This window comes from Scylla paramamosain, chromosome 9 (genome assembly GCF_035594125.1).
Source record: "Scylla paramamosain isolate STU-SP2022 chromosome 9, ASM3559412v1, whole genome shotgun sequence".
Classification (NCBI taxonomy): Eukaryota; Metazoa; Arthropoda; class Malacostraca; order Decapoda; family Portunidae; genus Scylla; species Scylla paramamosain.
In genome coordinates, this window is record NC_087159.1 from 24,253,945 (window position 1) to 24,277,656 (window position 23,712).

The following is a 23,712-nucleotide window of genomic DNA, read 5'->3' on the forward strand; positions in this document are numbered from 1 at the left end:
ATGATCTAAACCAAACTTCTTGTCCTATCCACTCCTATGCTGATGATACCACCCTGCACTTTTCCATGTCTTTTCATAGATGTCCAACCCTTCAGGAGGTAAACATATCACGCAGGGAAGCCACAGAATGCTTGACTTCTGATCTTTCTAAAATTTCTGATTGGGGCAGAGCAAACTTGGTATTGTTCAATGCCTCAAAAACTCAATTCCTCCATCTATCAACTTGACACAACCTTCCAGACAACTATCCCCTCTTCAGTGACACTCAACTGTCCCCCTCTTCTACACTGAACATCCTTGGTCTGTCCTTTACTTATAATCTGAACTGGAAACTTCACATCTCATCTTTAGCTAAAACAGCTTCTATGAAGTTAGGTGTTCTGAGATGTCTCCGCCAGTTTTTCTCACCCCTCCCCAGCTGCTAACTCTGTACAAGGGCCTTATCCGTCCATGTTTGGAGTATGCTTCACATGTCTGGGGAGGTTCCACTCATACTGCTCTTCTAGACAGGGTGGAATCAAAAGCTTTTCGTCTCATCAACTCATCTCCTCTAACTGACTGTCTTCAGCCTCTCTCTCACCGCCACAATGTTGCATATCTAGCTGTCTTCTACCGCTGTTTTCATGCTAACTGCTCTTCTGATTTTGCTAACTGCATGCCTTCCCTCCTTCCGCGGCCTCGGTGCACAAGACTTTCTTCTTTCTCTCACCCCTATTCTGTCCACCTCTCTAATGCAAGAGTTAACCAATATTCTCAATCATTCATCCCTTTCTCTGGTAAACTCTGGAACTCCCTGCCTGTTTCTGTATTTCCACCTTCCTATTACTTGAATTCCTTCAAAAGTGAGGTTTCAAGACACTTATTCATCAATTTTTGACCACTGCTTTGACCCTTTTATGGGACTGGCATTTCAGTGGGGTTTTTTTTTATTAGATTTTTGTTGCCCTTGGCCAGTGTCCTTCCTACATAAAAAAAAAAAAAACTCCCTACAATATGACTCCCTAGTGTATTCCTCACAATTTCCATCACAAAAAATATCACCAAGGGCAGGCAGAACTCTCTCATTCGGCTGAGCATCACTATACTCTTGTATGACGCCTCTCCTTTGCCGAAAAGGACTGTCGTCCTGCTGCCTAGAAGTAATTTTGGGTACTTAGGAGTACCCCTCACCACTCCTAACCTCAAAAAGTCTTTTAAGTCTTAAAAATGATTATGTATTACTCTTAACTAACTTTTAACTGTAAAAGTAAAACTGGTCACTATGAGTACTTTTAGCCTATTAAAAATGTTTATGTATATGGGCCCAGGCAAATAAGTGTCCTGGAATTCAGGCAGTAGTCAGGATCAGGCAAGGGCAAGCACAGCAGGGGAAGATTGGCAACAGGGACTCAAGTGCACTTATGACGGAGCCCTGCACGGCATGTCCACCCCACACCGAGTCAGTCGCTCAGTGACAAGTTAATACTTGTTAGGATTGACTAACCAGATAGGATGTCTGGTCACTTTTACTATAGTCTGTTCATAATCAAAGATGCAAAAAGTTGGTTATCAGTCTTAAAAAGAGAAAGTGGCAGCCTATTGTGATGCAGAAAGCATTCATTTGTCAGCAGACATGACACAGTGGACATGTCACCACCTGTTCCTTGTCTGAAATGTTTTGATATATTTTTTAAAATCACTAAATCTGTAGTCCTCACCTTGATGAAGGATATCAACCCTTGCCTGCCATGGAAGCATTCTCCAACTAGTCTCCTATAATTATTCTGCTTTAATTAATCTCTTTCCCAATGCACAAGAAGTTTGAGGACTGACAGAGTGTGAAAAGGAAATACACACTATAACAAACAGAAGAGTCTTCATATCCATGGAGAACCTAACTTCATGCAAACTTTTATGTTTGAAAAAAGTACTGTTAGTTTCACAATGAAATGTTAACTTATACAGACTTATTAGCAGCATCTGTATAACCAGTTTAAAACTCATCAAATGTGTTGAAATGAAAATTATGATTATAAGTACTGTAAATGCCATACTTTAATATTATAGTGGGACCAGATGTCTCAGAACACCTAACATCATAAAACAGCTTCTATGAAGTTAGGCATTCTGAGATGTCTCTGCCAGTTTTTCTCAAGCCCCCCAGTTGCTAACTCTGTAGAAACACCTTATCCGTCCATGTATGGAGTATGCTTTACATGTCTAGGGGGGGAGGTTTCCGCTCATACCGCTCTTTTAGACAGGGTTGAATCAAAGCCTTCCGTCTCATCAACTCCTCTCCTCTAATTGACTATTCTCTAACTGACTGTCTGAAGCCTCTTTCTCATTGCTGCAGTGTTGCATCTCTTGCTATCTTCTACCACTATTATCATGCTGACTGCTCTTCTGATCTTGTTAACTGCATGCCTCCCATCCTCCTGCAGCCTTGCTGCACAAGACTTTCTTCTTTCTCTCACCCTTGTTGTGTCCACCTCTCTAATGCAAGAGTTAATCAGTATTCTCAATCATTCATCCCTTTCCCTGGTAAACTCAGGAACTCTCTGCTTGCTTCTGTATTTCCATCTTCCTATGACTTGAACTCCTTCAAAAGGGAGGTTTCAAGACACTTATCCTTTTTTTTTTTTTTTATCATTCTATCTGTATCTATTTGTATGGGAAGTGGCATTGAGTGGGTCTTTTTTTATTCAAAATTTTTGTTGCCCTTGGCCAGTGACCCTCTTACATTGAGAGAGAAAAAAAAAGAAAAAATATTGAAATCATGTGCAGAGCCACTTTGTAAATTTTTTCCAAGCTTCCCTCAACTAGGGTATGGTACAAAAGGTGTGAAAATTGTCAAATGTAATTCCCATACCTAAAAACAATGCCCAATAAGGGTTTAGTGATCTTCAACCTGTATTATTAACAACAGTTATAATGTAATGCCTGGAAAGTATTGTAAAGGCACATCTTTGTAAAAATATTGACTCTCTCAAAGATAAATTTCAGTTAACACTTTGCAAAGACACTGATCAGGAAGCTGGTTTAACACTATTTTGTGAAATTTGTGAACTTTTAGAATCAAGAAATATGCAAGTTAGAATCTTATTTGTAGATTTCAGTAGCACTTTTAATACTACACAACAACATGTTTTACTTAATTATTGGGAATGAACATAAATGATAATTTAATTAAGGGGATATGGTACAACTATCTTACAGAGGAGGAGGCAGTAGACACCTGCCAAAACAATAATTTCTCCCATTGAGGTTTAAAGCACTGGATCAGGGGTTGCTGTGGACTTATCATTAAACCCAGCTGTGATCTCACTGAACATCTTCCCTTGTGTCTCACAACACAAGGAAGGAATTACAGCTTGCCCCCTAAAGACAGCTCTCTTCCTTCACACAAAACTACATACATGTAATTATACACACACCCTTCACTCAAAAATCAAAATCAATATGGCGATTCCTGTACCAGCCTTGGAATCCCCATCTTGGGAGGGAACCAGAAATGTCCCCAGGTCAGACTGCTCTTCTAGTATCGTCCTTAAATGTCTTGACACGCCCCTCAACTTTTTTTTCATTAACTTGTGCAACATTCATGGTCTTAGATCTAATTTTCAATCTGTAGAACACCATCTCTTCTCCATTAAACCTCATCTTTTCCTCACTGAAACACAGGTGTCTGAAGCAACTGACAGTATCTCCTTTTCTGTTCCCTCCTTCTTTATTCTCATTTTCAATCCAAAGCTGGATGTTGCATCTATGTGCGCAGTGACTTAACCTGCTCTCATTCCCATGCTATTGAATCTTCTGAATTCTCCACTTTCTGGCTACAAATACAGAGTCACTCTCAAACTAAATTTATCTTTGCTGTATACTTCTCACTGAACTCTAAGAAATTCTTTGACTACTTAACTTCGAAAGTGGAGCACATTCTGACTCTCTTCCTTTCTGAGGAGATCTCCATTTTTGGAGACTTCAGTGTTCACCACCAGCTTTGGCTGTACTCTCCCTTCACTGACCATCCAGGTGAACTAGCCTTTAACTTTGCTACCCTCCAAGACCTAGAGCAACTAGTGCAACACCCTATTTGTATTCCTGACCATCTTTGCATTCTTTGACCTTTTCCTCACCTCTAATCCTGCTTATGCTGTTACCCTATCTTCTTTGTTGTGTTCTTTCAATCACAATCTCATATCTGCATCTTGTCCTATTGCTCCAATGCCTCCTCAGGATCCCCCAAAGTGAAGGTGCCTCTGACGTTTTGCCTCTACTAATGGGGGGTACCTGAGGACGTATTATTCTGATTTTCCTTGGAATGACTACTGCTTCCATGTCAGAGACCTGTTTCTGTGTGCTGAGCACATAACAGAGGTGATAGTGTCTGGCATGGAGGCATACATTCCTCACTCTTTCTCTTGACTTAAACCTTCCAAACCTTGGTTGGAAGGTCTATCGTGCCCCACAAAGAGTGCTTGAGCCTTCCATCACCTGAATCTCATGCACTTTATATTTCTGCCTGGAATCATACCAAGTCTGTTCTCTAACTAGCCAAAAAACTCCTTCATTAATAGAGTGTCAAAATCATTCAAGATTAACTCCCCTTGTGACTTCTGACACCTAGCCAAAAACATCTCCAGTAACTTTGCTTCTTCATCTTTCTCTCCTTTATTTCAACCTGATGACACCAGTGAGGTGAAGTGAGGTGAGAGGCTGGGAATAGAATCTCCTACCTCAATGCAGAACTACCTATCAGACAAAGATAAGAAAATGGATCTGCCTCACAAAAGGAAGAGGAGAAACAAGAAACTGCAGCAGTAAGCGTCTGGCGGTTTCTAACTTTGTTTTCTCGAATGTAACATTGATATTTAAAATGATACTTCACCTTCAATTTTTCCTCTATTTACTTAATGTTTGTTTTGTTATATTTACCATTAATGTTTTAATAAATTTTACAAGAAAATTTTGGATTTAGTGAAATGCATATATATATATATATATATATATATATATATATATATATATATATATATATATATATATATATATATATATATATATATATATATATATATATATATATATATATATATATATATATATATATATATATATATATATATATATACGAGTATATATATATATTATATACACACACATATATATATTTTATCAGGGACATTTGCGTATTTTATAGTTGCATCAAAGTTAGCCATGTTTACAATTTTTTTCATCATAACAAAATCATATTTTTAAAAAGTTGCTGGCAAAAAATATTAATGAATGATTAACTTTATCAGGGATAATTTTAAAATTATTCTATGTTTAAAAATGCCTGAGCAGTAATTGACATATTAGGTGAAAAAATGAATGAAATTCATGATAAATAATTTTTTTTCCTTTTTTATATATATATATATATATATATATATATATATATATATATATATATATATATATATATATATATATATATATATATATATATATATATATATATATATATTGTCCTGAAAATCTCTACACATGCAAGTAGGTATCATAGCTACTCCCTTGTAAAGTTTCATATAAATTGCTGCAATGTTTAATTTTTCACAAAAAAAAAAGATGAATCAACCCCATAACATAAAATTGTAAATCTTGGTACATATGAAAGACAAGCATGTTTTTATGTCAAATTTTAGCAGGGTACTCGTGACCATGTTTTGATGTACAATCTTAACATGATACCGGTGAAAATTAAGTGTTTTAAGTAGTGGTCCGGCGTGGCATACAGTGTTTGATTTTCTACCGAACACAATTCACAGCCTCGCTGCCAGACTACAGGCGCCACCACCTGGCCATGAGGTGTTTTCAGTAGTGTCACTGACAATTCAAATGCTTTGCTCACAAGGCAAACAGAAGCATATTTACCCAGCAGAGTGTTTGCCTTTCCAGGCCCAAAAGGCAAACAACCAATCAGTGGGTAGTAGAACATCAGAACATCATTTAAGTTCCCATAAGAATGTAATTTGAAGAATAAAATATAGAATATAATGCTTTTTGAGACTGAGAAAGTGGGTGTTGTATAAAGAAATATTTCTTTTCGTGTCATTTCACATTAAAAAGAACCTGAAAGTGACAAAGCAAGGGAAAGAAGGGAAGGTGCTGCATTTTCTGGTGATATTTCGCATCTCTTTGACTGATAGGTGTTTTGTCTGACTCCATTTTATGGTTGTGACTTTAATCCCAGAGCAGTGTTGTTTTTTTGTGTTAGTGTGTTTGTTGCATCATCTCTTAGCATAATCATGTGCAGGTGAGAAAATATATATTTTTGCAATATTATAGTTTACATGAAGCTAAAGCAGGAAGAAAATTATAGTTGGCTTAGAACTCATACATGTGAACTCTAAACACGAGCACATCCTGCTGTCACACACCTCGCATGCCTCTTCTCTGCTCTGTCTGCTGCTGCCCTGAAAAGCTCCTATTCCCAAGGAAATAGACTGAGAACCTCAAGCAATGGAAGAGTCTATTAATGTTTCTTCCTGCATCTTATGGAATTATTAGCTAGAGTCAGTTGAGTGATGTCGTCAGGCAACAGAGTTGTGATTCGTTTTCAGTAAAAAGTCAAACACTGTATGCTGTGGCAGACCACTACTGAAAACGCTTATGCTTCTGTTGCCTTGCGAGCAAAGTGTTTGACTTGGCAGTGACACTACTGAAAAAGCCTACTGTCTGTGTACATTGTGTCTCCAATGTCTTCCCTGAATTGTTGCTTTCCTCTTTGGAAATATAACCCATTCTTTCACACCTTGGTTTTTTTTTATGACATGTTCATGCAATCAACCACAGTACATGTATAGACTTGGGTTTGACAGCAGCAGTGAAAACTTGTATCTCCCTTTTTTTTTTTTTTTTGTGTGTGTGTGTGTGTGTGTGTGTTTTGGAGAGGTCAGCATATTTGATATCAGCTGGGCCTTTTGTCTAGGCACAGTTTCAGCCATCGCAATATCCTGGCAGTCGACTCTTTTGGGGATTTGCCAAAATCATTAATCCCTGTAGAAATCAGTGGCAAAATGTTTCAAACTAAATATTTAGTAGAAGACTAGAAATAAATGTGAAAATACTGAAAGCCTAATTGTGAGTATTTAGCTTACAATAACTGTTCTGCTGAGTGTACATCATCAGATCCTGTGGATACTGTTAAGATTAATCTTTTGTAGCATATAGGTACAGCACATCAAGATGTATCATGAGAGGGATTTTTAGAATGTGCTCTTCCAGAGAACTATGAGAGCAGTGACTGAGTCCTACATTAAAATAGCCCTTGATCACCAGCAACTTGGCTCATAGCTAATGTCCCAGTTGACAGTATATTAGCATATTCAGCTTTAAATGAAACATTAGGTTGATCAGGTAATAAGCACTTGTCTTTAAAGCCACACAATAGTTTATCTCGTTCCAAACCTTTTGCATTTCCTTCAGTTTAAACATTGTCTTCCACTACTGTAGAAAACAAATATACAACAAATACACAAGTGTTTTGTTGATATAGTATCCACTGTGCAGTACTTTCATTCTCTTAGGGGTGTCTCCAGGTGGTGTTTAGGAAGGTCTCTTAGGTGCCATGGTGAAAATATGATCATGTTAACATGAATATGGTCATAATGTAAGTGAAGGCGAGGGAGAGGGACAACTAGGCAGCAGTGGGAAATGTCCACAGTATACAGGCAGTAGGAAATGTACACAATACAATTGCCAAAAACTTGTTAAATTGATAACCCTACCAGGCAGTATATGGAATGCAGGTCAGTGTTACAGGTCATGTGTATGTGTGTGTATGTGTGGTGTGGTGTGGTGTGTGTGTAAGATTTGAATTGTTGGTAACAGGTGAAAAATGAAATCCACATAGATTTCATTTTTGGAACCAATCAGTGAATGATTGAAGCCATGAATGTTTAGGGCTGGCTGTAGTATGAATATTTTGCAAATGAGAAAATTATAATAATGTGATTATTGAAAGAAGGTAAATATTGTTCCAAATCTTATATACCATATGAAATGTTTTGTCATTCCTCACTTGATACCTCAGTAAATAATTATCTGTGGTATTATGGTACATCATACTCAAGGATGTGAATGCTCTGATTACTTGGAAGCTTTCCTGTCCACAGTTCATTAGCTATGACATTTTATTTATAACATTAATCTACAGAGATATCATATGAGAAATTACTGAAAATATTTCATATAACATTAAAGTTTGTTAAGTTCTTGCCTAGTGGGAATCTACTGCTATGACCACAGTTCCCAGCCCTTTCACAAAGCTGCCACACCTAGACTAGCTTCCCTGAACCACCTATATGCACTCAGTGCAGGGCTCAAATACAGGTGTACAGGGTCCCTTGTGATTCCTGCACCCTTTTTACAACAGTCATAATGCCAGGTCACGCCAATTGACATCACCAGTCTGTTTTACCTACTCTAACAACACTTAACACCCACAGCTGTGAAAGAATCGACAACCATGTCTAGAAAAAACAATTGTAACATACAATAACATGTATATGGTCGAGGTATAACATCTCACTGGACATCCGCCCTCCGTAACAAGTCCTCCCACTGTCTGACAGAGTGTTATAGCCTCAAGCCGAGTAGTGTTATTTACTACCTCCTGGACAGCAGGCCTTGTCAGGACCTGAGGAGGGAGTAAAGTTTATTACACAGCTACCTAATTACCTAAGTCCTCTGCAAGTCAAGCACCCTCCAAGAGCCTGGCACAGTAGCATTTAACACTAAACAAGCTCATGAACAAGAGACACAACCACAAATGAGTGCCCACAAACACATAGGAGGGTTATTCACCACTCACTGTACAAGGGCTTGACCTGTACAAACACACAGTCGAGGAGTCACTTCCCTGGGTACGGAGTGTGTTATACACAACTACCCTTTCTGGCAGACTACTTTGGAGACTCCTATTCTATATAAGTAGGCCGGGACATACGGCTGGTAATGACTCACTTATCCCCTTAAGGCAACTGACCCAACTAACTCTTATCCCGCTTCAGTCTCCTTCAGATATTAGAGCTCGTCTCAATACGTTGGCTCTGTGCAAGCACTGGATAGTGACTTATTGTGGAAAGTGCACCCAGCACTCTCCCTCTGCTGCTACAGGGAGGGGGGTACAAGGAAGAGGGGGGAACACACATACATATGCACACCTGCTCATACTCTGCTCTCCATGCTGACTTTACACAAATAAAACACAACTTCTAAAAATTCTACTGGTTAAACCGGGGGGTTAGATAAATACTGATTACTTTATGGTCAAGAGCATCTCTTCTACTAAATACTGGGTGAGATTCAGATTGAATGGACAAGAGGAAGTAAGGAAATTTATGTGGGGAATATGAGTGAATGCTTGAATAAATATCATTCAGCTTTAGGTTGGGTAGCTTCTTGTCCGGGACACATCTAAGTCTCGCCCCCAACCTATCTCTCGTATCTCTCTCTCTCTCTCTCTCTCTCTCTCTCTCTCTCTCTCTCTCTCTCTCTCTCTCTCTCTCTCTCTCTCTCTCTCTCTCTCTCTCTCTCTCTCTCTCTCTCTCTCTCTCTCTCTCTCTCTCTCTCTCTCTCTCTCTCTCTCTCTCTCTCTCTCTCTCTCTCTCTCTCTCTCTCTCTCTCTCTCTCTCTCTCTCTCTCTATCTTTTCATTATTCTTCTCTCATTCATTCTTATTACTTTCTATATTTTGTATTGCTTTATCTCACAGTACACACTACATAGTATGAACCTGTCTTTACATATTTATATTTTAAGAGGTTATATTCCACAACTCAGTCTTGAACCCCTCCCCTCCTTCAGTGTTATTTTTTTTTTCTTTTTATGACAATGTACTAAAACATCACTAGAACACAGCAGTAATGGGAGAGGAGTGTGATGGTGGACTGGAATGTTGAAGTGAAGCATCAGTTGAGCCTTTGGGTGTTGGTGGAGTAGGTGTTGGATTGGGTTTGAAGAATTTTGTCAATGTTGTTTGGCAGGCAGAATTTTGTTGTTGGACATAATTTCCTTGTATGATGCCAGAATAAATTTTAGTTCTTAAATGAAGTGTTGCCTACTCTCCAAGCTGGGGTCCACATCCATTGCAGCCTGTGATAAATCTTAAGTCTGCTTAAGAAAATGCATAAATGTAGATTTTCTCACTTAGTGAGAATACTTGGCACATTAGTGAGAATACTGTCACATTTAGAGTCGTTACATAAACGTGAATCCCCATATTCAGAGTCTGCATACAACAGGAACTAGGTGTATATCTACTAATATTCTAGCATATTGTTGATTTGCAGTAACCTTTATTGCAACCCGTTAGATCTTTTGATCATTTAGCTAGGTACTAGAGGTGCTGATGGTGGAGTTGCATCAAGTTATTATCTCATGAAAATGGGATGCTGTGGTCTCTTTTAAACATCAGGTGAGAAACAGGTGATAAGGTGTTAAATGGTGCAACTTTGACCAGTAGTGCAAAGTTGACAGAAGTTTTTCTTATCATGAATAAATCTACAGGAATTAGCTGTGAGGTCAGTTTTCATGTTAGATTTTTCAGACAGGTTTATAAATGTGCAAAAATGTTTACAAAATAAAAGAAAATATTATATATTTCATTTGATGGTAGCTGTATAACATAAAGATAAGGAAGCCAATATAAATTATTTTGGCAAAATGTTTTTAGTTGAGAATATATGTAGATGTGGATGGTATGCAATCAAAACTTATGTATCTTATGTAAAAAATAGCAGAATTTTCTTATAGCATATGGTATTAAAAAGTATTTTAAGGTTTGTAGGAAATGTTGATGGCACTCAAAATTTCTTTATGCATATATAAGTGAAAGTAACAAATACACAGGAGTTCTTAAACATCAAAAGACTAATGAATAAAAACCTGTACAGTACAGGAATGATAATAAAAAAACCACACTGAGCCTCAGTTTACTCACACAACTGATGAACCCTCACTCTTGTTATCACCTTGTACCTTCCTGGTTGATGTGCACACACTCACTCTGTTACTTGGGTGGAAAGCTATGGTCTTCATCACTAAATGGAAATAATAAACAATAGTTACCTAATAGTGTAAACAGAGGCTGAACTAACATCACTGCATGCATTATGGATGGTGGCAGTGGCAGTGGCCTACTCATTCCCCATGGTCAGTTGCTAAACTGGCATCACTGCAGGTGGTGGAGGTGGCAGCAGCCCTCTCAGTCCTCCAGACTGGTTGTTAGTTAAATGGGCATCACTGTAGTTGATAGAGGCAGTGGCAGCCTTCTCCCTACCCCCTAGTCATTCACTAAACTGGCATTGCTGTGGGTGAGAGAGGCAGTGGCAGCCTTCTCCCTATCCCTAGTCAGTCACTAAACTGGCATCACTCTGGATGGCACTGGTCAGCTCCCTCCTCCCATTTAGTTGTTAAACTGGTATCACTATAGCTCTGCTAGTTGTTGCGTCCCATCCCTACATTAGGGTTTTGAATCTCCTATGTTTTTTTTTTTTCTCTTTTTTTACAAGCAGGTACAAAACAAATTTACTCTTGCTTTTTATATAAATTCTATGAAATAAATAAATAAATAAATTGTCACATGCACATCTATTAAATGCACCATCATATAGCCATCAACATTATAGTGAGTAAATATTGTGCAAGTTGGCAGTGGCATCATGGCCACTCATTTCACTGATTCTGCTCCTTTCCACTTTTCCAGACATTATCAAAAGCTGAGATGTAAAGTAACATAGCCTCCTAATCCTAACTCTTCATGTACCTTCAGTCATGAATATTCAGTAGGAGAGGAAAGTTTGTCCCCTCTGCTCTATGAAATGATGCTTATAAATTTAAAGTGATTTTAAGAAATGGTTGACTACCATAGAGTATATTAACATAAAAAAATAATAGAAAAGAGGTAAGTTATTACACCTGCAGATCCTACAGACTCATGCAGAATAAAATGCACTTTTGTGCACATATGAGATGCATATGGTTTATTGTGAAATAAAAATTTGGATGAACATCATATACCATAGTTTATAGGTTGACCATCAATGTGCCGCCATTGTTCAGTCCTTACTTAGTTTAATCTGCCATATTTTCATTTGGCTATGCTCTGTCTTTTACACATGCTGTGGTCACATCTTTGGTTCATGGTGCTGTAGTCCTACCATAGTACTGGTGTTGTGGAAATTTGCTCCCATGTCAGAACTGCTCTGGGAAGACACCACCGTGCATACACACTACAGTGTAAAGAGTGTTTTTTTTTTTTATAGTTTATAGTTTACTTGTTACCAATATCTATATGGAGTCATATTGCAAATTACTATCACTCTGTTGTCTGTGGAATATGTTAGAACAGAAATGGAATAAATGAGCCTTCTTTTAAGCAATTTTGGTGGAAGTGATTCCACATGACACTGCCAGACCATTCAAAATGTCCCACATAGTGTATTTATCTAGTTGTATTTACCTAGTTGTGGTTTATGGGAGGGGAGTAATCTCATAGTATCCCATCTCTATATCTATTCAGTTTGGTCTTAAAAGCATGGACAGTTATAGCATTGGCAACGTCTTCACTGTGTTCATTCCATTTGTTCACACTTCTGTGAGGAAATCTTTACTTTTTGATGTCCCTTCTATAGTTAACTTTCTTCAACTTCTTACTGTGTCCCCTTGTACTCTGTGTCTAAATTTATAAAACATTCTTTGTCCACATTTTCCATACCATTTATCATTCTATAGATATTTATTAAATCCCCTCTTTTTCTCTATTTTCAAGGGTACTAATTTCCAACATTCTTAATCTCTTTTCATATGTCGACTTACTCAACTCCAGAACCATCTTAGTGACTGCTCTTTGTACTCTTTCTAATTTTATTATTTTCCTCTTTATATGAGATCACACCACTGCCACATATTCCAATCTTGGTCTTATGGAAATCAATTTTTTTATCATTTCTTCATCTAAATATGAGAATGCCATTCTTATTCTTTTTAACAAATTCATCGTCTCCAGTAATTTTATCAATGTGTCTGTCCAGAGTCAAATTTTCAGTAACTGTTACTCCCAAATCAACTTCCTCTTTTGATTTCTGTAACTTCACACCATCCATCTCATAAGAATATTGTATTCTTTTCTTACTCTTACCAAACTCCATTACTTTGCATTTACTAAAATTGAATTCAATTTACCAAGATTTACTCCATCTATTTATCTTATTTAAATCATCTTGCAGTACCATACAGTCATTTACATTTTCTACTCTTCTCATCAACTTAGCATCATCTGCAAATAAGTTCATATAACTGTCTATTTTTTCATTTATGTCATTCACACATATTACAAACATTATTGGTCCCAACACTGACCCCTGTGGGACACCACTAGTTGCTTTCAGCCAAGATGAATTCTGATCTTGTATTACTGTTCTCATCTCTCTATCATCCAGATAATCCTCCATCCACTCCAGCAGTGTTCCTCCAATTTTTTTCCATAATTTTTTATCTTCCATAGCAATCTTTGGTGTGGTACTTTGTCAAACGCTTTCTTCAAGTCTAAGTAGACACCATCCACCCATCCATCTTTCTCCTGCACAATGTCAATTACCCTTGAATAAAAGGACAATAAGTTCATGGAGCATGATCTTTCCCTCCTAAATCCAAATTGACAATTTACCAAAACTATCTCTTACCAAGTGTTCCCTTCATCTTTCCTTTTATTGTTCTTTTGCATAGTTTTCCTACAACACTAGTCGAGGACACTGGTCTATAATTCATTGGGTTTTCCTTATTTCCTCCTTTGAATATAGGTGTAATATTTGCTCTCTTCCAGTCTTCTGGTACTCTTCCCTGTGATAGTGATGTCACCACTAGACTGAATTTTATCAGCCAGTTGTTCTCTACATTCCTTCAGTATCCAGTTTGATACTCCATCTGGACCAGTTGCTTTATTTACATCAAGTTCTTCCATCATCTTAAATATTTCCTCATAACTGACTGGGACTGTACTTAGTATATTCCTCACCCACTTATCCCTTCCAGCATCAAACTCCCCTTCCACAGTAAATACCGATATGAAACTATTGTTCATAACCTCCACCATGTCCTGTGCATCCTCATAGATTTTTCCTTCAACTTTCAATCTTGATACACCTTTCTTCATCTTCCATTAATATGTCAAAAGAATAGTTTGGGTTCATTTATATACTTATCTATTATATATCTTTCATAGTTTCTTCTCTCCATTTTTAATATCTCAACGTACTTATTTCTAGCATCAGTGTATTCCTCCCATCTGCTCTCAGTTTTCCTCCTCTTCCATCTATTCCAAGCATTTAGCTTACAATTTCTAGCTTCTTTGCATTTTTTACTGAACCATTCTTTACCCTTTCTACATCTTGCTCCTCCTCTAGGTACAAATTTCTCCACAGCAGAATTATATATCCTTATAAATTCATCCCATTTTTTCCGGACATCTTCTGTGTCTTCAGTCTTTCCAGTCCATGGCAACAAAGTATTTTCTTAATTTTTCTGTCAGCTTTACTATATTTAAATCTTTTCACCTTATAATTTTCATCAATGATTACATAGAAGTGTGTGTGTGTGTGTGTGTGTGTGTGTGTGTGTGTGTGTGTGTGTGTGTGTGTGTGTGTGTAACCAGCACTAAGTAGAACATTTTTCCCTCTGGTTTCATATTTGTGGTCCATATCTCACATTAGCAATGGCTTCCAAAGATTTAGAAGGTCACTGGGAGCATACTGAGGGAATGGTTGAATAAATTCAACAAGCATCACGGCATTTCTGTGCATAAGGTTTTTGAAGAAAAACGAAGAAGGAACAGCAGAATTTGTCAGTGAGTTTGCTAGGCTTGTTTCCTGTTTGTTTAATGATATTTGTGCTTAATTTACATTTAAGGCAATAGGTGTTTTATTTTATTTGAAAACATTCTTTGGCACACAAGGCAAATTATTTCATTCTCTAAGACATATTGGCATGTGTATTAGAGGTGTCGGGGATAAACCGTGGTTAATCTGGGAAAAGTCAAGGATGAAGTGCTGATTGTCAGCCTGTACCATAGAATATTAGATCATGGGATTTAAGTGTATGGTATGTGTAACTATTGTAGTCTTTTGATGTCAACTTTTTTTTTTTGGTAATGCATAATTTAATCTATAACTATTTTTAGGTAGTGAATTTATAAGAAACTGTTCTTGCTATCTTCAGCTGATACCAAAGACATATGTATTTACATATCATAAGTGATTACGTGCCTCTGAGGCTGTGAACTGGTACTTTGGAACCAGTGATGAACTCCTGATAGATAGATAGATATAGCTGCACCACTGATGCAAAAATGTATTGCATTTAAGCCAAAGAGGATCAATATTAGCTTCTGGTTGCTGCATTTTTCTCTTCCCCAGGGCTCAGAAAACATGACATCCTTGTCTATGTTGTTCACTTCCAAAGAACAAAGTTGGGATTATTGTTTACTCTCAGAACCATGTGCCAGAACATTTCAGGATGTATATTCTGAGTCTGTTTCTTTATTAGTAGTGGATTGCATGTTTAACATTGAAGCACAGATATGTTTGGAGTGATTTTTTTTTTTTTCTCTTTAGCCTGCCAGTCTATCCAACAGTTCAACTTTTTTTTTTTTTGCTTAGTATAAAGTACTTTCTTCTGACATGTAACGTGATTCTAGTAACATTCTAATCATAATGCAGAAGATAATAATTGATGTAATTTTTTCATTGCTAGGATATCATTTCAGAGACGGGAGTTATGGGTGAAATGAATAGTAATGCTTCATACTAATAAAAAGTCAAATGTGAATTTGGCATTAATTATTTTCTTTATTTTCTTTATTTTATTTTAGTTATTTTTTGGATGGCAGTAGCATATTGTATTTACTTAGATAAACTTATATATAGAGTGTTGGGATTGGAAAAATATAAGGAATCACTTGTATACCTTGCTATGGGTGTTTGGTTCATAGAAAGGCCAGGAAATGATCTCTGTCATAATGCTAACACACCAGATTTACTCATGCTGACCAATGACTATAAATGTGGCATTGACAAGGAAAGGAAAAATGTATTTTTGGTGTTGAAGGTCAGTTTGAAAAAAAAATTTTAAGTGATTTGGATTTCATTGTAGCATTAATGTAGATATGGCAGAATTTATGTATATTTTGAAAAATCTATTTTACTTTCAGATTTTTGATGACTAAAGCAGTCCCCCAACCTCTCTGCGTGAGTTACAGGAAAAGTCAACAGCATGGCAACAGCTGGACCAAGTAGCAGCAGCAGCCACAGTGAGAGCAGCAATAATGCATCAGGTGGTGCTGAGGGAGGCGAGGATGAGGCCCCAGATAATTCCAACTTTGAATGTAATATCTGCCTGGACACAGCCAAGGATGCTGTCATCTCTATGTGTGGACACCTTTTCTGGTAACCCCAGTTTCTTTAATAGTTCATCTGCATATACATTATATTTGCATAATTTTACCATTTATATTTTATTTACTTTTAACTAAGAAGACTTTCTGAATAGCTGGAACTTTTCTTCTGCTTAACATTTCTCCCCTTCTTAGCTGGCCTTGCTTGCACCAATGGCTGGAGACACGACCTAACAACCAAACCTGTCCTGTGTGCAAGGCAGCCATCTCCAGAGACAAGGTGATTCCTCTTTATGGTCGAGGTTCTGGAAACCAGCAGGATCCCAGGTAAAGGAAATGCATTTACAAACACTTTATTTAATGTTTAATAAAAGAAAGTCAACCCATGAAATATTGGATTTGCATACATCTCCCTTTTGGCATCAGTCTGTGAATGATCAAATCTGTGAATGTTGAATTGGGGCATTTGCAGTGGTTTAAAAAAAACTACCAGATTCACAAGCTGACCTAATTTTACCCCTAAAATTGCTGGGAAAAAAAATCTTTACATCATTTGTTTGTTATCAGTAAAATATTAGCATTTAAAGACACCACCATGAAGCAGAAAGCAAGAAATGTGGCAAAACGAGTTAAATACTATGCACATTATCTCAGGTTTGGGATGTATCACATTGGGATGAATGCTATTTTTCTTCTCTATGTAAGTTTACTTTATCCATTTAAATTATACAATTAACATACAACTTTATAAATCCTGGCACATATGAAAGAAACAACCATGTTTTGATGCCAGATCTTAGCAGGACACTGGTGAAGATTGTCTCTTTACATTGTGTCTTCCAAGGTCTTCCCTGAGTTGCCACTTGTCTGTTTACATCATGTCTCCCTGTGTCTTCCCTAAGTTGTTGCTTTCTTCTTTGGAAGTACAACCCATCCTTTTACACCTTGGTTCTTCTTTCATGATATGTTGGTGCAATCAACCACAGCACTTGTATAGACCTGGGGCTGTAAATTCTTACAGCCATATTATTAAATTCTCTGTCTCCAGTCTTGTCCCAACCTCACCAGCAGGGCTGAAGCATTTGAGAACAATCCCATCCCCTTCCCATGTCTGGGGTTCACCACAGTGGCCAGGATTAATGTTGGTAGCCTTTTCTAACCAATAATTATGAGAAATGAGACAGAATGCATTCTTCACTTACATTTTCACTAATATACATTATATAATGTAGAATAATGCATAAAGTTGATCTGCAAGTAATTAGCAAATGAAAAAGAAATCACGTTGGTGACCTTGAAGATCACTTGTGGTGGGTCCCAGAGGATGGCTAGGCCTACTAGTGTGAGTTTCCTGTTATGCCATGCTGGGTGGTTTATGCATTTATATACACCATTTTCTAATGTTTCCCAGTCTATCATGCTCTGCCACACACAATGCTGGCAAGAGATGCTCACTTTTACTGGCAGTTTGTGTGTATTTACCTAGTTGTATTTACCAAGTTGTGTTTTACAGGAAAAGAGCTATGCTTGTACTGTCCTGTCTCCATATCTATAAGCATCCAGCTTAACTTTAAATTCATGAATATTTTTTGCTTGTACCACTGCTTGTACCACTTTTTTTTTTTTTTATGTAGGAAGGACACTGGCCAAGGGCAACAAAAATCTAATAAAAAAAATGCCCACTGAAATGCCAGTCCCATAAAAGGGTCAAAGCAGTGGTCAAAAATTGGTGGATAAGTGTCTTGAAACCTCCCTCTTGAAGGAATTCAAGTCATAGGAAGGTGGAAATACAGAAGCAGGCAGGGAGTTCCAGAGTTTACCAGAGAAAGGGATGAATGATTGAGAATACTGGTTAACTCTTGCGTTAGAGAGGTGGACAGAATAGGGGTGAGAGAAAGAAGAAAGTCTTGTGCAGCGAGGCCGCGGAAGGAGGGGAGGCATGCAGTTAGCAAGATCAGAAGAGCAGTTAGCATGAAAATAGCGGTAGAAGACAGCTAGATATGCAACATTGCGGCGGTGAGAGAGAGGCAGAAGACAGTCAGTTAGAGGAGAGGAGTTGATGAGACGAAAAGCAGCTCTTTGGATTCTTTCTATTTTCCTTATTTCCTTTTTTTTATGGGGTGACCAAACAATTGTGGCATATTCCAGTTTTGGTTGAATTACATATTCTATCAACTTTTTCATCATCTCTTCATCCATGTAAATAAATGCCCCTTTCATCTTTCTTAGTAACTCATAGGTTTCCCCAACTATTTTGTTTACATGTTTTTCTGGTGATAAATTATCTCTGCTTGTAATTCCCGAGTCTTTTTCTTCTTTGGTTTTCTTAATTTCCACTTCTCCCATGGTGTAGAAACTTGTCAATCTGCTTTTGCTTTTTCCTAATTCCATCACCTTGCATTTCTTTGCATTGAATTCCATTTCCCATTTCTTACTCCATTTATATATCTTATTTAGATCTTTCTGTAATATTTCACAATCCATATTGTTTTCCACTCTTTTCAGTAATTTTGCATCGTCTGCAAAGACTTATATAACTGTCAACCTCATCCACCATATCGTTGACATACACCAGAAACATTACGGGGACTAAGACTGTCCCCTGTGGTACTCCACTTGTAACTCTACACCATTCTGATTTTTCTCCCTTTATTACTGTTCTCATTTCTCTATCCCTCAAGAAGTCTGTAATCCATTTCAGTGTGTTCCCTTGCAAACCCCCTATATTTTGAATTTTCCATAGCAGTCTCTGGTGTGGTACCCTATCAAATGCTTTTTTAGGTCTAAAATAAACACAATCTACCCAACCCTCTCTCTTGAATTATATCAATTGCTCTACTATAAAAGCTCACTAAATTCGTGACACAAGATCTTCCACTTCTGAAACCAAATTGTCTGTCAGTCAATGTATGTGTTTCTTCTAAATATTCCATCCATCTGTTTTTAACTATTCTTTCTGCTATTTTTGCCACCACACTTGTTAGGGACGCTGGTCTGTAATTCAATGGATCTTCTTTATTACCTCCTTTAAAAATGGGCACAATATTGGCTCTCTTCCAGTCTAGAGGAATTTTTCCTTCCTTAAAAGAACACACTATGGTATTGTGTTTACCTTCTGCCAGATGTTCACAACATTCATTAAATATCCAGTTGGACACTCCATCTGGTCCTTGAGCCTTACTTACATCCAAATCTTTCATAATCTTCTTAATTTCACTTATGTCCACCTGTATCTCTCTCATCACATTGTCTCTGTGCCATGCTCTTTCTCCTTCAAATTTGCTTTCTTTGGTAAATACTGGCTGGAAGCACTTGTTCATTAATTCTGCTTGTAACTGTGTATCTTCATGTGTAATGTAATCTTTTGTTGATTTATCTATTGTTTGCGCATTTTTCATCTTCCCATTCACATATCTGAAGAATAACTTTGGCTCATCTTTGCATTTGTTAACTATATCTTTCTCATAATTCCTTTCTTCATCTCTCAGGATTCTGATATATTTGTTTCTTGCCTTCTTGAAATCTTCCCATTTCTCACTTCCTCCTTTTTTTCTCCATCTATTCCATGCTGCTTTTTTTTTTTTTTCTTTTCTTGTTGTTATACATCTCATATTAAACCAGTCTTTTTTTCCTTTTCACTTCCTTTGTTTTGATCTTTGGTACATATCTACTGACCCCTTCGTTATAAATTTCCATGAATATGTCCCACTTTTCCTGCATACTGCTTGCTGTGAACAGTTGTTCCCATTTAGCCTCTGCAAAATATTCCTTCAGCCTGATAAAGTCTGCTTTCCTGTGTATATATCTCCCATTCTTGTAAATTTCATTCCTATTTTCTAGTGGACCACTGCCTATACTGAATTCAATTAACAGATGGTCACTTTTACCTAGTGGGCACTGATAATTTATTCCTTCAATGATGTCCATTTCCTTTGTAAACAACAAGCCTAGCCTTGATGCCTCTTCATTACCCCCAAATCTTGTATTTTCTCCAATCTATTGGGTCAGTATTTGTCATTGTTAAATTTAGAGGCATATATCCCCATGACTCTTCTCCTCTGTCCATGGTCCACTCTTCCCAGTATACCTCCTTGCAATTAAAGTCACCCATAAGTGTTACATTGTTACTCTTTGCTAGTATTCTCTCCAAACAGTTACTAGTATCTCTTAACAATAATTTATAATCCTCTTGTGTCCATGCATTCGTCTTTGGGGGTACATAAGCCACTGCAAAATCTCTTCTTCCTTCTTCTTTCCCTTTTGTTTGAATTCTAATTACTTCCGCCATTCCTTCTATTTCAACCTCTTCCTCTGTTATACTCTTCTTTGTAAGTAACATGACTCCTCCCCCTTTCTTATTATTTCTGTTTTATCCACACATTATAATTACTATTGCCAATTCTTATATTTTCTGTTCTTATTTAGTTTAACTTCAGTAATACCCATGATGTCGGGCTGCTTTATCTTAATATAATTATTCAGTTCTTGCAATGTTGATATTAAACCATTTATATTTGTATATGCCACTGTCCACTTTTTATTTTTCCATACATTATTTACATTTTCTATTCCTTTTTTGTCAGATACCACTTCCTGAGCCTCTCGTCTTTTACCTTCCAGTAGAACTTTTTTTTTCTCTTCCTCTGTTCTGTTCTCATGTTTTGCCTTTGCTTCTTTTATTAGATTGCTTACCCTGAGTCTCTCCTCCTCATTCATGTCCCTCTTTATCCAAACTTTCCTGTATCCAAACTTGTCCAGTTTCCACGCATTCGATATCACTTCCATGGCTGTTGTTTGTGCCCTAAATTTTACTTTCAGTGGTTGCTCTCCTCCTGTATACTCGTACTTCTCCAGTCTATGTATTTCCTCAATTTCACTTATCCAGTCCTCCCCTTCTCTCTGTATATTTCTTACAACATCCTCTGCTACCTTTTTTTTGTTCTCTTTCCTTCTTGTATCTTACTGGCTCTGTTTCCTCTTTTAAACCATATATAACAATACATTTTGTCCTCTGTGTCTCTTACCATCGATTCCTTCTGTTTGATCACTTTCACAATTTCCTTACTTAAATCTGTTTTTTCCTTTCTTTGTGCTTCTGTGATTTTTGTAAAGTTAACTTTTTCTTTCTCTTTTTCCTTCCTCCAGATTTGATGTTCATTTTTCATCCCTATCATGTAATTTTCCTGTTTTTTAACAATATAATTGTTTTCCTTCAATTTTGTTTTTAGATCAGCACATAGTGTTTTCAATTCTTTGTTTCCCTCTTCCAGGTCATGTTTTTATTCTAATTTTTTCACTCTTTCAATGAGGTCACTGATCATCCCTTCCATCAAAGACACTTTCCTTCCTTGCATTTTATCATGTAGTTCATTATCTTCCTCAAATCCTGGGAATGGTGACCCCGTTAGCAACACTCCGCTCCCACCTATGGCATCTACCTTGCTGGAGCTTTTACTCATTTTGTTACATGTGTTATTAAATTTTCCCTTATTTTTTTTTATTTCTCGAGACAGAGGAATGCTACTTGGACACAGCTCCTACCTGGGAACACATTCTAGTCTCCTAGTGGTGGCTGTGTTCAAACCAAATCTTTCTGTGCTGGAGCTTGGATCGCTGCTTGTTTACTCGGCGATGATGTTTTTTTTTTTTTTTTTTTTTCATGTAGGAAGGACACTGGCCAAGGGCAACAAAAATCTAATAAAAAAAAAATGCCCACTGAAATGCCAGTCCCATAAAAGGGTCAAAGCAGTGATCAAAAATTGATGAATAAGTGTCTTGAAACCTCCCTCTTGAAAGAATCCAAGTCGTAAGAAGGTGGAAATACAGAAGAAGGCAGGGAGTTCCAGAGTTTACCAGAGAAAGGGATGAATGATTGAGAATACTGGTTAACTCTTGCATTAGAGAGGTGGACAGAATAGGGGTGAGAGAAAGAAGGAAGTCTTGTGCAGCAAGGCCGCAGGAGGAGGGGAAGCATGCAGTTAGCAAGATCAGAAGAGCAGTTAGCATGAAAATAGCGGTAGAAGACAGCTAGATATGCAACATTGCGGCAGTGAGAGAGAGCCTGAAGACAGTCAGTTAGAGGAGAGGAGTTGATGAGACGAAAAGCTTTTGATTCCACCCTGTATAGAAGAGCAGTATGAGTGGAAGCCCCCAGACATGTGAAGCATACTCCATACATGGACGGATAAGGCCCTTGTACAGAGTTAGCAGCTGGGGGGGTGAGAAAAAGTGGCGGAGACGTCTCAGAACGCCTAACTTCATAGAAGCTGTTTTAGCTAGAGATGAGATGTGAAGTTTCCAGTTCAGATTATAAGTAAAGGACAGACCGAGGATGTTCAGTGTAGAAGAGGGGGACAGTTGAGTGTCATTGAAGAAGAGGGGATAGTTGTCTGAAAGGTTGTGTCGAGTTGATAGATGGAGGAATTGAGTTTTTGAGGCATTGAACAATACCAAGTTTGCTCTGCCCCAATCAGAAATTTTAGAAAGATCAGAAGTCAAGCATTCTGTGGCTTCCCTGCGTGATATGTTTACCTCCTGAAGGGTTGGACATCTATGAAAAGACGTGGAAAAGTGCAGGGTGGTATCATCAGCGTAGGAGTGGATAGCACAAGAAGTTTGGTTTAGAAGATCATTAATGAATAATAAGAAGAGAGTGGGTGACAGGACAGAACCCTGAGGAACACCACTGTTAATAGATTTAGGAGAAGAACAGTGACCGTCTACCACAGCAGCAATAGAATGGTCAGAAAGGAAACTTGAGATGAAGTTACAGAGAGAAGGATAGAAACTGTAGGAGGGTAGTTTGGAAATCAAAGCTTTGTGCCAGACACTATCAAAAGCTTTTGATATGTCCAAGGCAACAGCAAAAGTTTCACCAAAATCTCTAAAAGAGGATGACCAAGACTCAGTAAGGAAAGCCAGAAGATCACCAGTAGAGTGGCCTTGACGGAACCCATACTGACGATCAGATAGAAGGTTGTGAAGTGATAGATGTTTAAGAATCTTCCTGTTGAGGATAGATTCAAAAACTTTAGATAGGCAGGAAATTAAAGCAATAGGATGGTAGTTTGAGGGATTAGAACGGTCACCCTTTTTAGGAACAGGTTGAATGTAGGCAAACTTCCAGCAAGAAGGAAAGGTAGATGTTGACAGACAGAGCTGAAAGAGTTTGACTAGGCAAGGTGCAAGCACGGAGGCACAGTTTCGGAGAACAATAGGAGGGACCCCATCAGGTCTATAAGCCTTCCGAGGGTTTAGGCCAGCGAGGGCATGGAAAACATCATTGCGAAGAATTTTAAT

The 23,712-nt window shown here is 37.7% G+C and overlaps 1 protein-coding gene across 8 annotated transcripts in view; it reads left to right on the top strand.

Moving 5' to 3' along the window:
- LOC135103732 (E3 ubiquitin-protein ligase RNF185-like) overlaps positions 1-23,712 on the top strand; it is a 72,475-nt gene that overhangs the window by 12,471 nt on the left and 36,292 nt on the right. For 7 of the 8 annotated variants that reach the window (XM_064010399.1, XM_064010401.1, XM_064010400.1 and 4 more), the window contains exons 2-3: positions 16,231-16,465; positions 16,609-16,740. In XM_064010399.1, the coding sequence (XP_063866469.1) occupies positions 16,293-16,465; positions 16,609-16,740 (305 nt within the window). In that variant the 5' untranslated portion in view covers positions 16,231-16,292. Of the gene's footprint in view, positions 1-14,758; positions 14,869-16,230; positions 16,466-16,608; positions 16,741-23,712 lie in introns of those variants that run through there. The other variant, XM_064010395.1, reaches the window with a different exon arrangement.